We start from the raw sequence: 18,089 nt of genomic DNA on the forward strand, positions 1-18,089 counted from the left end.
AATCTTAAGGAGCTTAGATAGGGTAGGTAAGATGAGCCCAGGCCAAGGAGGCGTAAAATTAGAGCATCTCAGGACTGAAGTTAGGGAACACCCGTACAATCGATATTTGAAGTCAAGATCACAAACTGCAATTGTCAATTCTTAGATTGATAGATTTTTATTAATCAGTTGTATTACGAGGCTTTATTTGGCAATCAATACATGGCAGATCAGCTGTGATCTCAATGATAGATCAGCTTGGCTAAAATAGTTTTGGGCGATCTTTAAACTGAAGATAAGAAGGTCCCCGGTGCAAGGTTTGATTTTGGCAGGAATTGTGATTGTTTAGGTTTATTGTGGCTCAGTGGTAATGTCCCTGCCTCTGAACCAGGAGGGCTGAGTTCAAGTCCAACCTGCTTCAGAGGGTGTGATAATATCACAGGTTGGCTTAGAATGATGGTGCAGGCTTGAGAGGCCAAACCCTTTCTGTTTATATTTCCTTTGAGAATTATATTCATTTCCTAAGTTGTCAGGTTTCCAAAGGTTTCATTAGTTTGTTGGTTTTCTGGTTGCTATCAAATGAGCTGTAAATAGAATTACCCAACAGCTATTCGACCTTGGAACTAAATTTCGAACCATGTCTTGAAAATTACGTTGGTTTAAGCAGGTGATTTGGTGGTGGGTCACACAAAAAAAACTAAAACGCTGTTTGACGTGCTATTCATATCAAATTTTAGTCGTGACATCTGCAGGATCTGAAGGCTAGTGTACAAGGCGGAAGTGAACCCGAGAAGGGCGGAAGTGAGTTCAGTGGATGGCGGTAACAGGGCGGGACTAGGAACCATGGAGAAGTGGAGCGAAGCGGAAGTAAGTCCCGCGGATGATTGTAGCGGGGCGGAAGTGAGGCCCAAAGTGGAGCGAGCGGGACGAAAAGGCGTCTGAGCTAAATCTGGTTTAAGGGGAGGGTTAGACGGGTAGACATTAATTTGAAACCACCATGGGAGTATCAAATGATGCGGATAAGATGCTGTTCATCGGGAATCTGGATCAGAGAGTAACGGAGGAGCTTCTGTTTGAATTGTTTCTGCAGGTGGGCCTAGGCCTAGTGAGGCCTCGGGCTGGAGTGAACTTGTCTCCGCTTCTTGCTCAGGGGCTGTTCCTTTTAATTTTAAATCCAGTTTCATTTTTGTTTCCGCGTTTACTTGGTCAGTTTGATTTTATCGCCGTTTAATGAATCGGCCGAGCCACTGGTTATTCGGCTTTGTGCAGCCATCAGCAAAATCTTGTGTCTGAAATTTACCGACAATTTGAAATAAATACCCACATATTTCCCATCCAATCAGCCAGCCGCACGTTTCATTCGTGCTGTACAACTTTGGTTATTTTCACTTCTGAGACACTTGAGCAAATTTTCTATTTACTGGTTGATTACATACTTAGCAGACAGGTTTGTTTAAAATTCCCCAACTACACTCTGAATCCCAAGGCACTTTTTCAAAGTTCATACTTTTCCCCTCTTTCCCGCTACTTGATTTTAAATATAAGTATCCTCCCTCATTTCGTTTTTTTCTTTGCCAGTCTGGCCCACTCCTCGCCGTAAAGATCCCCAAGGACAAGGATGGAAAATCAAAGCAGTACGCATTCGTGCATTTTAAACACGTGGAGTCCGTCCATTATGGGAAAAACTTGTTGAATGGAATACAACTCTACGGAAAGGCTATCAAGATCCAGTTCAGATCAGGTAAAGTCAGAAAGGCTGAATTACTCCAGTTTATTTCCGGCCTTATTGGGTGATGGCTTGAATTCCGGTAGGCTTCTTTCATTTTTCGTCTGCTTGCTTTTAATTTGTCACTGCACCTTTTTCTGAATCGGAGAGAATATAAACCTGTCCAAGTATGATATTTGAACTGGTTGCAGTAAAGGGAGTTAAGAGGTATTTCCATCGTGTTATGTGGCACTGTTACTGTGCTAAATGGAACAAACTTCGCACAGATCTAGGAACTCAAGACTGGGTATCCATGAGGCACTGTGGACTATCAACAATACTGGAATTATGCTCCAGCACAATCTGTAGTCTCATGGCCTGGCATATTCCCCATTCAACCATTACTGTCAAGCCAGGGATCAACCCTGGCTGAATGGAGAGTGCAGAGGGCATGCCAGGAGCAGCACCAGGCATACCTGAAGATGAGAACTACTTGTATGCCAAACAGCATAAGCAGCAAGTGATCCTACAACCAAAGGTTCGGATCTAAGGTCTGCAGTCCTGCCACATCCAGTCACGAATGGTGGTAGGCAATTAAACAATTCATTGGTGGAGGAGGAGGAAGTTCCACAAATATCCCCATCCTCAATGATGGAAGAGCCCATCAGTGCAAAAGATAAGGCTGAAGTTTTCGCATCACTCTTCATGGTTGAGTGGATGATCCATCTCGGTCTTCTCCAGCAGCCCCCAGCATTACAGATACCGGTCTTCAGCCAATTCGATTCACTCTACGTGATATCAAGAAATGGTTGGAAGCATTGGATACTGCAAAGGCTTCTGGCTCTGTCAACATTCTGGTAATAGTACTGAAGACTTGTGCTCCAGAACTGGCTGTTCCCCTAGCCAAGCTGTTCCAATATAGTTACAGCACTGTCATCTAACTGACAATGTGGAAAATTGCCGAAGTATGTCCAGTACGTAAAAAACAGGGCAGATCCAATCTGGCCAATTACCGCCCCATTATTTTACTGTCTATCATCAGTAAAGTAATAGAAGGTGTTATCAACAGTGCTATCATGCAGCACCTGCTCAGTGATGCCCAGTTTGGGTTCTGACAGAGCCACTCAGCTCCTGAACTCATTACAGCCTTGGTTCAAACGTGGACAAAAGAGCTGAATTCCAGAGATGAGGTGACTGACAGCTCTTGACATCAAGGCTGTATTTGTTACGGAGGGGTGGTTTGAACCCTTCTGATAATTAAAACCAAAACACCCAGAAAAGGTCGCTTCACCTCATAATCTGTTAAAGGAAATGGGGGAAAAATGGTGTAACCTGCCTCACACCTCCCAATCTGTTATAAAGGAGAGGTTAAATGAAATGAAATTCTTTCGCTCACTCTAATCAACAAGTAACAATTTATTTATCTAACTCTTAACAGTGAACAAATTAACAGAACAAAGCAAACAACTTCCCTTTAATTACTAACTATTCTCTAATAAAACAAAATTCTAATGGTATGCTGTTCCAATAAATACAAATCCTGCTTATATAATCCAACGTAATAAGAAAACAAAAATTAAAACTTAGACTCTCAAAACTACAGTCAGGATGCATCTTCTGGAGTGCTCCGTGCCTCTGGAGTGCTCCGTGCCTCTCGGCTGATCCTCAGCCAGGAACACCTTTCTCTGTTGAATTGTGATATCAGGAATATTGGCTAAGAGTGCCGTCGTACTTTTTTAGATGGTGCTTAATCAGACAGCCTAAAGATTTCTGTGAGGGCCAGAGTTTTACTCTTCTGATGGCACTTCTCTCTCATCCTGATTTTCAAAAACCCTTTTATATACCCTTGATGTCCTGTCAACTTTCTTATAATAGGATTGGTTCTAGGTTGTTAACACCATCAGATTTAAATTCGATTGGTTTTCAGTCTCTTAAGTGCCTGGTTTAAAGTAATTGGCTGACATCCAAGCTGGTTGCCTTAACATCAAAACAAGCCTAGGTTTTCAACCACACAGTCAATTGATACATATGGTTTAATTTCAGAACTGTCTGTACATCTGCAGCTGCTCCAGACACTTTTGTCTAAATCTCCAAGCTTAGAAAAGCACATCACCTCTTAAAGGGCCTACACACTTTTTTTTTTTTTCTTTTTTTTTCTCCCCACCCCATCACTTTTTTCACAAACAAATTCTAACTTTCTCTCTTCCAATTCACAAGTACTCTACACAACTTCACAACACAGCTGACTGAGTGTAGCATTAAGGTGCCCTAGTAAAACTGGAATCAATGGGTATCAGGGGACAAACTCTCTGCTGGTTTGAGTCACACCTGACACATAGGAAGATGGCTATTGTTGTTGGAGGTCAGCCATCTCAGGACATCTCTGCAGGAGTTTCTCAGGGTAGTGTCCTAGGTGCAATCATCTTCAGCTGCTTCATCAATGACCTTCCCTCAGTCATAAGGTCAGAAGTGGGAATGTTTGCCGATGATTGGTGCCGAACATTGCAAATTCTTGACTCCTCAAACACTGAAGCAGTTCGTGTCCAAATATAACAAGATCTGGTCAATATCCAGTTTTGGGCTGACCAGTGGCAAATATTTGTGTCACACATGCCAGGCCATGACCATCACCAAGAAGCAACAATCTCACCACTGCCCCTTGACATTCATTGGTGTTACCATCACTGAATCCCCCACTGTCAACATCTGAGAGTTATCGTTGGTCAGAAGCTCAACTGGACTTGTAGGTCAGAGGCTAGGAATACTGCAGCCAGTAACTCACCTCCTGATTCCTGAAAGCCTGTCCACCATCTACAAGGCACAAATCAGGAGTGTGATGGAATACTCGCCACCGACCTGGATGAGTGCAGCTCCAACAACACTCAAGAAGCTTGACAAGTATCCACAAGCATCCATTCCTTCAACCGCCGACGCTCCGTAGCAGCAGTATGTACTATCTACAAGATGTACTGCAGAAATTCACCAAAGATCTTCAGGCAGCACCTTCCAAATCAACAATCACTTCCGTCTAGTAGGACAAGGGCGGCAGATATATGGGAACACCGCCACCTTCAAGTAGCCCTCCAAGCCACTCACCATCCTGACTTAGAAACATATTGCCATTCCTTCACTGTTGCTGGGTCCAAATCCTGGAACTCCCTCCATAATGGCATTGTGGGTCAACCCACAGCAGGTGCACTGCAGCGGTTCAAGAAGGCATCTCACTACTGCCTTCTCAAGGGCAACTAGGAACTGGCAACAAATGCTGGCCAGCCAGTGATGCCCACATCCCACAAAAATGAACAACAGAAACTACCAATAATACTGCAATGGATCCATCTAAAAATGAGTTCAATTATATATGTATCTTTTGTGGAACCAATTTTGACTTTGTATTGGATGAAAAATTCTTCCTCAGCATGCATACTCTTAAGTTTTTAAGTATAGAAGATGGGTTTTGTGCTTTTATGGTAGAAACAACTGCTTGATCTGGTACCTTGCAAATGGGCTGTGATATTGCTGTCACCATTGGTCTTCAGTGGATAGAGGTCTGTGCTGAAGATATTTTAGATGATTTTTATTGCAGTGGCAATACTTCTGTTTAAACTGTTGCAGGGGAAAGAAGTGATAGTAGAGAATTCAAATTGGTTACGAATGGGGAGAGGCAAGCAACATGATGGACATTAAATCTTAATAGGAAGCAAACTGCCATTGATTTAACATGTCATTCCAAATGCAAGAAAATCAAAACAAAATATTGTATTTAAAATTGACAGTAATTTTGTCTCTTGTTTCAAGGTAGTGTCCATGAATCTCGGGAAGGAAACCAGTCTCAGAATTCAGCTGCTACTTTCACTCCTCCCTACAATTCTAACCAGTTCAGCAATAATCGGTACAAACATTGTTTTGTGATTGTTCAGCTATTTTGTTTTCAGTTCTGTATGTTAGCTAAGAATGCAGTCTATTTGCTATATTTGACTTTTAAAAAGAAATGCAATCCACTTCAAGTAGGAAGAACTTGTTGGAGGAGGCTTTTTCATAAGTTTAGGATTGCTGAATATAAATCTGTCAGGATTGAAGCTGATGTGGATATTGACAGTACTCATTTATGTTTGGGAAATGTTAGCAGTTTGTGCTTGATTAGATTTTTCACACAACTATAACTAATGTAAAATTCACCCTTGATGCAAGTGGGCATCACTTCCAAGGTTAGTACGTGCACTACATTGCAGCTGTGGAATAAAGTGGTGACAGGAAACACTTGAGATGCTAAGCATTGTATTGAAGATCTTACGATTATTTAGGTAAATTTGAATGGATTCGGATGAAATGCAATTTTAGTCACCATTCATTTTTAGCTCATTATTTATGAGCAATTCGGGCAATGATTGGAAATCAGTACCTTGAGATAATAGTTAAATAAGATTGAACAATCACTCAGCAGGTAAAACACCATGTCAAATAAAGATTTTCCCGGCTCTGAGGAAGGGTCACTGGACCTGAAATGTTAACTCTGATTTCTCTTTACAGATGCTGGCAGACGTGCTGATCTTTTCCAGCAATTTCTGTTTTTGTTAACTATTTTCCCATCATTGTCCAAGACAGGGTGTGCCTTGTCCTGTGCATTACTGCATTCATTTATTTGTAAAGATATTAATACATAGAACATAGAACAGTACAGCACAGTACAGGTCCTTCGGCTCATGATGTTGTACTGACTTATTATCCTACTAAGATCAAACTACCCTGCATACCCTACATTTTACTATCCTCCATGTGCCTATCCAAGAGTCGCTTAAAAGTCTCTAAAGTATCTGACTCCGCTGCCGGCAGCGCATTCCACACACCCACTACTCTCTGTGTGATGAACCTACCTCTGACATCTCCCCTATATCTTCCTCCTATCACCTTAAAATTATGCCCCCTCGTAATAGTCATTTCCACCCTGGGAAAAAAATCTCTGACTATCCACTCTATCTATGCCTCTCATCATCTTGTACACCTCTGTCAAGTCATCTCTCATCCTTCTTTGCTCCAATGAAAAAAGGCCTAGCTCCCTCAACCTTTCCTCATAAGACCTGCTCGCCAGTCCAGGCAGGCATCCTGGTAAATCTCCTCTGCACTCTCTCTAAAGCTTCCACATCCTTCATATAATGAGGTGACCTGACCTGAACACAATATTCCAATACCTTGTGTATGTGTCTTGCTCTTGATGACAAAAGCCACTAGCAGTAATAAACTATATGCATTTAGACTTTTATTGACCCTTTATTGCCCTGGACCCTATGACCCAAAGGTAGCACTTTATACCCCAACGTTGTTACATTTTTAAGGTGGATTTGGGGGTGGAAGTGGAAAGAGAAGTGACATTAGTAATAAATTGTTGTGGAGGATTGGAGATCGGAGTACACCCATGGTGTTGCTTTTGCAACATTGACATTATTTGGATTTGAACAAATTCCTGTAGTTCTGAACATTTTTGTTTCTCTTGGCTTTTCTTTTGTGATCTTATTGAAAATTCTCTTGTTTGCTCTGACAGGTTTGGCCGTGGTACGGATAATATGGGTTCTCCAATCTTTGCGACCCCACAGCCAGTACAGAAATCATTTTCTTCACCTGATAACCTTCAGAGGCAGGTTGTGGTAAGTAAAAACACATGGTGTGAAAATTATTCTGAATTTTTAATGAAATTTTTACTCTACCAATTGTACACTAAGTCATTTATCCTACGTGTTATGCATTAAGTACATACTGCACTTCATCTCTAAAAGTAAAAATTAGGTGAAGCAATAACATGGAGATTTGGTTCCTTTTAAGAACCGCTATAATCCCTGGTGAGACGTCCAAATTTGATTATGATCAGTTTAGGAATTGTTAAATGATTTGAAATCTGTTATTTAGGGAATAAGTCCGCAAGATTTCACAGTTTGTTAGCAAACATGAAAGTTTTAGGGTACGAAAGTCAACTAAGCACATCCTGGACAATCATCTAGAAGTAATGAGTGGTAATAATGGATTAATTGTGGTGGAATACACCACAAACTGCATGTCAAATAGTGGGTATGACCAAGGTAGATCCCACATACCAGCAACTAGCCAGTCAAGAGTGATCACTGAATCACAAAATATTTTTCTTTAGAGGAATTATGTCTCCTGTCTTTTTCAAAAATTTTAGCTTCTGGTTGCCCTCAAAAGTTGCTCCAACCTAGACTCTTTTAATGACTGCCTTCCTCCCAGTTACTTAATCTCTTCTCCTGAGACTGTTTGCTGGATTCACAAAGTTGTACTACAGCATTAATTTATCATCCCAGTTGTGACTTCTCCAGCTGTCCTGAGCTGAACCTTGCTAACTGCCAGCTCTCTAGCAGACATCTTTGTTTCAACTTGGCTAGTAAGTGCCTGAGGCGTCCCTGAGACCAAACTAACAAGGAGCACAGAGTCAGTGATTGTCTGCAGCCTTCTCAGCTTGCAGCTGGCTTCTCTGAGCTCCAACTGCATGGACCCAAGTAATAGCAGCATATTTCGCTGCATGAAATCTCTTCATGCCCCTTCTGATTTAGTACTCAAGACGACTGAACTGATCTGTATGACCTATTAAAACCCTCCCACAATGTCACACCCCTGTTAGTGGCAGGATCTAATGTGTCAACCTGGAATATTTTGTTTTTTATATATTACTTCATAGGATTTGGGTTTCACTGGCTTGACCAGCATTTATTGCCTGTCTGTAATTGCCCAGAGGGCCGTTAAGAGTCATCCTTTTTAGTTTGGAGTCACGTATATGGATGTGACCAGGTAAAGCTGTCGGTTTCCATTCCTAAAGGACATTAGTGAACCAGAAAGGTTTTTCCTGACAATGGGCGATGGATAATGATTTCATGGTCGTCATTAAACTCTTTGTTATTGAATTCAAGTTCCACCATCTGCCATGAACATTACCAGGGTGTCTGGATTAATCGATGAGGCACTAATCATAATACCACTAGGCCATTGCCTCCTCTCCTTTCATAATCTTTAGTCAACTATTACTCTTCTCAGCTTCTGAATTGCTGAAACAAAAAATAATGAATTCATCACAGGATTCACGTTTTTTTCCCATTCATATCCTCTCTTTATTTTAAGATAAATGTAATTTTGTGTTGTTTTTGTGTCCCTATTCTGGAATTATTTGTATGACAAAACATTTCATATTAGCATGCTTTGACTCTGGAAAGTTCCCACATATTTGAAACTAATTAATGTAGCATCTTTTGTTCAAGAAGGAAGGCAGAAAAGAATAGATTAATTCACCTAACATCTGTCCTATGGAAATTGCGAGAATATTATCAAAGAGTTTAAAATAGGATACTTGGGAAATCATAAGTATGAAATGGCAGTGTTGACATGAATGGTGTTGAATTTCTAGATCAGCCATGACCTCAACAAATAGCAGAGCTGGCTTGAGGGGCTCAATGACTACTCTTGGTCCTAATTCATATGTTTACATATGTTTTCTATATGGGGTGTGGTGTTGTTATCTAGGCCAGTGTTAATTGCCCATCCCACATGCCCTTGAACTGAGTGGCTTGTGAGGACATTGAATAATCAATACATTGCTGTGGTGTGCAGTCACGTGTAGGCAAGACCTGGTAACAATGGCATATTTCCTTCCCTCAGGAGTGTCATTGAAACAAAATGAGTTTATCTGATGAAGGGTCTAGGCCCGAAACGTCAGCCTCTCTGCTCCTATGATGCTGCTTGGCCTGCTGTGTTCATCCAGCCCTGCACCTTGTTGTCTCGGATTCTCCAGCATCTGCAGTTCCTACTATCTCTGATTCGAGTTTATCAAACTGCCATCATTGGTTACATGATTGCCATTGAGCCAGTTTTATTCATTTGAAATTTCACCACCTGCCATCGGATTTGAATCCATGTCCCCAGAACATTAGTCTCAGTCTCTGGATTACTAGTCCACATTACCACTACTCCCTTACCACTACTCCATCATCACTCCTGTAAAAATGATGTACCTGTTATAGTTCAGTTTACAATATTTTCTGTCGGGTTACACCCAGTCTTGATTTATAGACAGGGGCTCTTTCCTTCTCTGCCTGTTTCAAAAGAGCTAGCCAATTAACCTTACCCTGCAATCTATCTGCAGAGGCCAGTCAGTCTGTCTTTTATTTCTTTTCCAAGGATTTATCCAACTCCTTTTTGAAAGTGTATTTCCCTACCTTAATGAAAATGCTCCACTTCTCTCTTTTTGTTTTCCAATTGAAACTGTATCATCTAGTTAGAGTTTCTTTTTGAGATGGATCAAGCGGTCCTTTCTTAGCTGTGATTGAATTGTGCTGATATGTAAACAATTTGATTTTTAACTTGCAGGTGAACAACATGTGGCAGCAGGCCAGGGGAGGGCAGCAGAATTACACTCCCTCACTTCAGCAGGCTAATGCTAACAATCGATCCACTCTGCAACAATCCTATCGAGGTACATCTTCTAACCAACAAGCCACACCTCAGAATTATAGCACCCCTTCACAGCCACGGTCATCCAGTCCAAATTCACGAATGATGTGGCATTCTGAAAAATCGACTTCAAACACTCAGAGGCAGCAGAGCTATTCATCCTATCGATCAGATAATGGTTATTTCACTCGAGATGCTCACTTCCAGGATCACAATTCAGAGCAGTATTATAGAGGAAACCGTGAGCCAGAGTTCCAACATGACCAAAGCTCACAACACAATAGACGTTGGGAGTATGATTACAGGAGGGAGCACTCTCGCAGCAACAGACGTCGAAATTGGTAATAAACTTACACTGTCAGTTTGGGATTGAGTTAATCCCTTTCTCTCTGAACGTTTGGAACTTGAGTGAATGTTCAGTGAAAGCAAACGAAGCTGGAATACTTCCTGATGTTAAAAAAAATTATATACATAATTGTAACTTTGTCTACGGGCAAATTGGGATGACTGCACGAATGTTCCCTGTTTGTATAATATAAGACACAGAAGACCTCTTAGCCCATTTATCACTCTAATCCTGTTCCCTTCCCACTTGTAAACTTATCCAACCCCTTAATGCTAATTTTTGTCTCAGTAGCTACTTGTGATTTTTAAAAAAAAAAAATTTCTAATGGTGCTTTGTCTGGAGCGGAGTGAGGTGACGCAACTTTCTCATCTGATTCTGGTGACCTTTAACAATGTGACCTGCTTTGGTGGTAATTGCATAGTGAGATGTGCCAGTAAAATGAAAATGTTTTTAGAGTATTAAGTATGCAGCAGAGGAGTAACATGTCAAGAACATGGTTTTATGTTCGGTTCAGACTGCATGTGTGGAATCTACTTAGTTATAATGCAGATTCAAGACTTAAATGAGTGCCAAAGCGGATAGAAGCTCTGTACTTTTTAAAAAAAATGTTGTGCAGACCACAGTTGTACTAAGTCTTCCTTCCTATTCTGTTGATGATTCATTGAGACACTGACTTTTCTTGTTGAGCAGTGTTGCTTCAAAGGTATTAGTATGATGAACAGTTGATTGTAATGTTATTTTTAGCCTGCCTCCAATGTCGGTGCTCCTCCAGCCAGTGCTTTTTTTAAAAAAAATTTTGTCAACTAACTGGCAAGTACAGATGCAGCATTCTGCTCAGCTGAGAGGGACTGCCGACTGATGAGACTTCTGTAAGCAGCATTAGGGCTACTGAAAAAAATTAGTTATTAAACTGGATCCACAAAATTAATTTATAGGTACATCTGATATGCTAATTTTTAAATAGTGTGTGATGAACTCACTGAGGCATAGACAGTGCTATTAAAATTGCTTAAAAGATTGGATATCTGTTCATACAGTAACCACGCAATAAATAATTTTTTTTTTAAACAAAGGGAAAAACTTGTCAAGCTCCAGTAAAGCAATCAGACACAGCAAGGAATTTCAAGAATGGCAGATGATAGTTTGAATCTGCTCATTTATGTAAATTGGCTCTTCTCTCTATGCTGGGAAGTAGCATGCTCCTGATAGAAGTTTAGTGCAATTGCCATTTGTTTAGTGTGGAGTGCAAGAATTCAGCATGTGCTCTGTCAAACCAACTCTGATCTTGGTGACAGAATTATAAAGCACAATTGGGATGCATAAATGTAGGGAACTAGCGGGTGACTTCAGCCTCTTGCACCTCATACTAAATAAGTAAATGTCATGTGCCCAATTGTCAGTGCCCGTTTATAAAAGTTGTTGCTGTTTTCCTGTTTCTCGGTTTGTACTGATACCCACAAGATAAGTGGAATCACCATATTGCTGCCGTGAAGTGGTGTTGGCCCTTTCAGTGACAGTATGGGTCCTTTTCAAGGAATAGTGCTGTATGGCAGGAACATTCTAGTTAGAATAAATTTAGAGAGCGGATATTTCCTGTTGATGGGTATTTAGTTACTAATTTTTGTCTTTAGTTTTCTCATTGTTTGTGTTAAAATTGCACCTAACCAAATTTTTACTGTTTTTATTGTCCACTGAAACAAATGTATATATTGTGTTTTCTTGTGTACCTTTTTACAGTTGTAATAATTTAATAATGTATTCTCTGGTCTTCAGTTCACCAGCAAAAAAAAAGACAACCATTCAGAATTTAAAAGAAAACATTTGTGCAGGTTTTTAATATAACCATTACTTTTCTTTAAAAACAAAATAAAACCCTGTTTTATGTAGGCGAAACAGGGGTGTACGTACTTTGCACCTGCTTTATTCGACAAAAAGTTAGGGAGACTATCATGAGGATCACAGCAAAAGATTCGCAATGTCCTGACCAGTCAGTCTACCTTCCTGTTCTGAGGTTAACCAGCTAATTAAGATGGACAGTTAATAGTTCGTACTGCTGCTCCTCTATATCAGTTGACACCCTCTTTTCATGCTGTATAAATTAGTGTTGCCTTTCAAAGTTTAGTTTCGTGTCCTTTATCCTGATGAGTTGAAAATTAAAAGTTTCGACTTTACTGTATCTTATAGCCACGTTTTAAAATAACTGAATTTTTTTTTCTGATAACTTAACTTGTAGCTTCTTTTGTGTACTTCCAAAATGGGTGAACAAAAATCTTGGTTTCTTTAACTTGAAGTCAATTGTTGCAAGGTCTTTTGATTTTGTTTCCCTGTGTTTTTGACATGGGAATGTTAGCTGTTGCCAGCTAAGGAAGAGGAATCTTAAATACTAGGAGAATTGCACTGCTGTCTAAATTTCAATGCTATTTAGCTGTTGTACAGCTTGTAATTAGTCGGTAAATGTGCAATATTTTTAAATATATCATAATACATTTTTGTAGGAAGACCTGCTTGGGTCAGACTTTATTGATTCCTGATAAGTTTGGCATATACACTGTTATGTGATTCTATGTAATTGGTATTGTTCATGTACCAGAAAAGTTTGATCTTAAATGTAATATCCATTTAGGATTTTGAATTGAAATTCTTTTGTGTCTAATGAATTTTGCAAATTACCAACTTTGTCATTTTTTTTCTTATTTTCTCGTATATTGTTGTGAAGACCATACATCCACAGTTAAAACTAGTGACATTTGGCATGTAAAGTGTTTTTATCTTCATTCTTCATGTACATTCTTTGTAAAAGTGAATAGAGATTTTTGGACATTTCAGTGTTAATAATACCCGTGCACAACTATATATTAATTTAGCTCATTGATCATGAGATAATTAGTCATACATGACCAGGTTTAGTTTGCTGATATTCGAGATTGGAGCCATAATAAATCATATCTGTTAGAGTATAAAATTAGAGAGAAGAGTAGATTTAAAAAGATTTCATGAGAATTTGTCCATTTTGGACCGAAAGGAAAGAATAGATTTGAGTTCTAAAATAATAAGAAGTTTGGAATAGTAAAGCTCCAAGTAAGTGTAATGGTCTGTCTATACATAACTAAAAGATTTTGGTCAGGTACAAACAACACTCGATTTATAGAAAACTAACCTTTATATCTCCAAACTAGAATATAGAAGAAGGTAGTATCACAAAGCCCTGGCTACATCTGGAGCAGTGCACTTTTTATAGAGGATGTTGCACTTTTTCCAATATGAATTCTCCAGATTCTTAGGGTTAAGTTGAAAAGATTACATAAATTGGTCATGTAGACCATACTCTTTGGAATGTTAAGGGGTTATTTTGATAGTGATTTTTAGATTGTGCAAAAATGAAACTTCTGGTTGGGGCGAAGAGTTCGGGATAAGGGAACAGAAACTTAAAATTAGAGCCAACTTATTTACTAGAGAAATTATGAATTACTGAAGGAGTCATGAATATTGGAATTCTGAAAAATTTTGAAGAGAAATACAGAATTGGATGGTAAGGATAGACTATATAAGAAGGATTATTTCCTTTACTAGAGATGTTATTAAATAGATGCAGAGGTTTGAAGTATTTGGCAGTAGGAATAGAGGGACAGTGAGAAATGTTTGCTGACAGATGGAGGGTATCTGGAATTCAGTGTCTCAGAGTGCTAGACATAGAAAACTTCATTAAAAATATCTTTGTATCTCTTACTAATGCACTTGTACAGTTGGTTCCCTTAATCATTGTCATGTACCTGTACTGGACTGGAGTTGGAAGTAGTGCACCGGTTGTTGTTGTCTTCCCCTCATTGTCCCAGTGGCTGCTGCCCTTGCCATTTCTGCTACCACCTTCTTGCCATCTGATAGCTGCAAATTCCAAGAAATATGCCAAAGGCGATTTGGCATCTTGTTGAGGACAGATTGCAGGGTTAAGACTGAATTGGGCTATTAAATGAATAGAGCTTTCCATTATTACGTTAGATAGCATGACTGCACTTTGTGTTTTGAGATTGTGCCACTGCATCACCACAGATTCAAGTAACAAGTCACTACGGTCTACTCCAACGAGTTTACTTACTGATAGTGATGTCATAAGCACTGCAACTACAAGGGCTGAGAGTGCACCCTCTATAGTTTCAGTGGCAACAAATGCAGCCTTTAACTTGAGCTGGCAGAAACAGAAAAGTTAACAGCCTAAGAGGGATGCATTCAACCCATCAAACTTGTGGTAGTCAACCAGATATCACAAGATCCTGGTCTGTTACCCTATTGAATACTGCATTTCAAGTACGTATCCAAGTGTCTTTAAAGGCTGCACGGAAATGATGGACTAAATGCACCCATTCTCCACCCCCGCCCCCATCACAGTGCGGTTAAACTTGCTGTCTGCTAAATCACTTTGAAATGCCTTTAAATTTTGACTATCCAAGGAATCTGCAGCAAAGATAAATAGCAACAATTCTCGTTCAATGATGGAACAGAATGATGGAATGTGTGACAATGGCTTGTTGTTCCATGAATAGTAGTGTTGCATTTGGATACCATTACTTCTAAAAATTGGCTATCAATACAGCTGACATATTTTATCGGAATCAGCTCCAGCAATGTAATTTAATTGAACTGTTCTGATCAGTACTGAGCACGGACCTTTATGAAAATCAGTCAAATTCTGAGGTTAGATTTATGCATAATTCAGCCAGGAGTTACAGTAATTTAAAATAAAACACTTTTATGTAGTGGTCATCAGAATGGCAAGTTGACAGTAGATGTGAGGAGAAAGGTCATGATGTTAGGTGGCTTATGGCTATGTAGTATTAAGAGCAGCTGAGGGCTAGTTGTATGTTGCAGAATTGTTCAGTTTTACATATGTGATGTTTATGCTGCAATTTTTGGTCTCAGTTTAAAGTTTTTTTTACTGTCCTAGTGCATGTTTTATATGCAAGGTAAATCTGTAACTTTGTTTACCAAAAGCAGGGAACCGATGATTGATCTGGGACCTGAAGATGGTTATCACAGATAATGTTGATCTTTTATAATAGATTGATAAGTAATCTGAAATAGAATTTGTGTTCAATATATTGGTTAAATAGATCACGAGGGGCTGACAGAAGTTGACTTTCTTGTCTTTGTTATCCGGTTTATATTCATTTAGTCTCTTTAAACACTGTAGATGTGGGGGAAGAACTGTTATAATGTCGACATCTAAATCTTGTTGGGAATTAAGTTTTTTTTTTATCTGCAGTTGTGATAGTTCTGCCCCATTCAGGATATCCTTCATCTTTAACGACTGACATCCTTGAAACTAAAGGATTATAGTTCTTTCTGTGCTGCCTATACCCCACCATTGTTAAAACAGAGGATGTTAAATTCCATAAATTACTCCAGGACAGGAGTAATCTCAGTGCTGGTGTTCAAGTGATTATGCTCAGGAACAATTTTCAAGTCTGGAATTGTTTTACAACCATTTTTCTTGGCTTTTCCCCCATTATAATAACCAGAGTGCCAAATCTAAATGATATCATCTATCATCAGTATTCTAATCCCTACTAAATTATACTTGCATACTGCTATTTATTTCACACACTGCCTACTTTATCTATGAAGGAGGCCACTCAACTATAAACCAATTAATCTCAGCTGCTTAATCAAGTGACTGTAGAAACTTTGGTTTAAATATGCAAAACGTGAAATACTTACAAAATATAATGCTATTGTGATGAGCATGGCAGTTTTCATGCTTTGTATCTTTGAAATTAACATGCTGCATTTCCACATTTGATGTGCTGTTACGTCAAGCATGTGGAATGCAGCACTATTTAGTTAGTTATCTGTTGCTCAGTAGGCAATACCAAGATCACTGCCACTTTTTAAATCTTGAAACCACACTGCTGCTTTAATTGAAACAACACTTTTAATGTAAGGCTATACTCGCTATATCAGGGACTACAGTATTAGTAAATTAAGACAGCCAGGATGGTAGATTAGCATTAGTCCTGCATATTAATATACAAGCATTGATGTTAGTGATATATTTTACACTTCAGTTGTAAATCCTTTGTCACAGATTAGAACATAGAATGTTTCTCTGACAATAGCATAACTTGTTATGAAATCTTTATTGATGGTGATTCATCTGAGAACAAGGGAGAATGAATACATTAAAATTACATGCAGGTTTGTTTATTTTACTTTTGGGTAAACCTTTAGAATCCACAATATAGTACAATTTATGAACATTTTGGAACAGGTGAATTGTGAGTGGGATTTGTAAACAGTGGCTGAAATGAACTTTTTGCAATCCGGGGTGAAGAAAATATTGTGAATAATCCCAAGTTATAAAATTAGAAGGCATTGGAAAATATGTCTTTGAGGTATAAAAAAATTAATGGTGGATTTCTTGAGATTTAGTGATCTATGAACTGTACGTTTTTCAGACAGGAAAATGATTTGAGAGTTATGATCTTTATTGTTAACATACTTCCAGTGAGTTGTGAATGTTTTCTCAACTTGATCTGCTTGTTGAGCTTCAAGTGCATGCATCTAAGATTATCAGAATGATGGTAAGTAGTGCAACAGATGCAAATTTCCTTTGTTTGCACAGATAGTACACAAGAGACTGAAATATGAGATAACAAGGCATAGAGCTGATGAACACAGCAGGCCAAGCAGCATCAGAGGAGCAGGGATGCTGATGTTTTGGGTCTGGACCCTTCTTCAGAAATGGGGGAGGGGAAGGGGATTCTGAAATAAATAGGGAGAGAGGGGGAGGTGGATGGAAGATGGATAGAGGAGCAGATAGGTGGAGAGGAGACAGACAGGTCAAAGAGGCGGGGATGGAGCCAGTAAAGGTGAGTGTAGGTGGGGAGTTAGGGTAGGGGGTAGGTCAGTCCAGGGAAGATGGACAGGTCAAGGAGGTGGGATGAGGCTGGTAGGTAGGAGGTTGGGGTGGGGCTTGAGGTGGGAGGAGTGGATAGGTGGGAGGAAGGACGAACAGGTTAGGGAGGCGGGGACGAGCTGGGCTGGTTTTGGGATGTGGTCGGGGGAGGGGAGATTTTGAAGCTTGTGAAGTCCACGTTGATACCATTGGGCTGCGGGTTTCCCAAGCGGAATATGAGGTGCTATTCCTGCAACCTTCGGGTGGCACTGGAGGAGGCCCAGGATGGACATGTCATCCAAGGAGTGGGAGGGGGAGTTGAAGTGGTTCACGACTGGGAGGTGCAGCCGTTTGTTGCGAACCAAGCGTAGGTGTTCCACAAAACGGTCTCCCAGCCTCAGCTTGGTTTCCCCAGTGTAGAGGAGGCCACATCGGGAACAGCGGATACAGTATACCACATTAGCATATGTGCAGATGAACATCTGTTTGATGTGGAAGGTTTTCTTTGGGGGTGAGGGGGGAGGTGTAGGGGCAGGTGTAGCACTTCCTGCGGTTGCAGGGATAAGTGCCGGGGGTGGTGGGGCTGGTGGGGAGTGTGGAGTGGACAAGGGAGTCACGCAGAGAGTGGTCCCTCTGGAAGGCAGATAAGGGTGGGGAGGGAAAAATGTCTTTGATAATGGGGTCAGATTGCAGATGGCGGAAGTGCTGGAGGATGATGTGTT

The 18,089-nt window shown here is 40.0% G+C and overlaps 1 protein-coding gene across 4 annotated transcripts in view; it reads left to right on the plus strand.

Annotated features, from left to right (window-relative positions):
• Nucleotides 1–689: 689 nt before the first annotated feature.
• The window catches only part of LOC109912035 (RNA-binding protein 7), a 44,768-nt gene continuing 27,368 nt past the window's right edge, over nucleotides 690–18,089 (plus strand). For 2 of the 4 annotated variants that reach the window (XR_007265345.1, XM_048615427.1), the window contains exons 1-5: nucleotides 857–1,069; nucleotides 1,558–1,720; nucleotides 5,483–5,576; nucleotides 7,224–7,326; nucleotides 10,049–10,473. Coding sequence is in view for 3 of the 4 variants with exons in the window: in XM_048615427.1 (XP_048471384.1) it covers nucleotides 977–1,069; nucleotides 1,558–1,720; nucleotides 5,483–5,576; nucleotides 7,224–7,326; nucleotides 10,049–10,473 (878 nt within the window). In the remaining variant the exon portion in view is untranslated. The other 2 variants (XM_048615428.1, XM_020511416.2) reach the window with 2 other exon arrangements.

Source organism: Rhincodon typus, chromosome 32 (assembly GCF_021869965.1).
Source record: "Rhincodon typus isolate 14 chromosome 32, sRhiTyp1.1, whole genome shotgun sequence".
In the NCBI taxonomy this organism is placed as follows: domain Eukaryota; kingdom Metazoa; phylum Chordata; class Chondrichthyes; order Orectolobiformes; family Rhincodontidae; genus Rhincodon; species Rhincodon typus.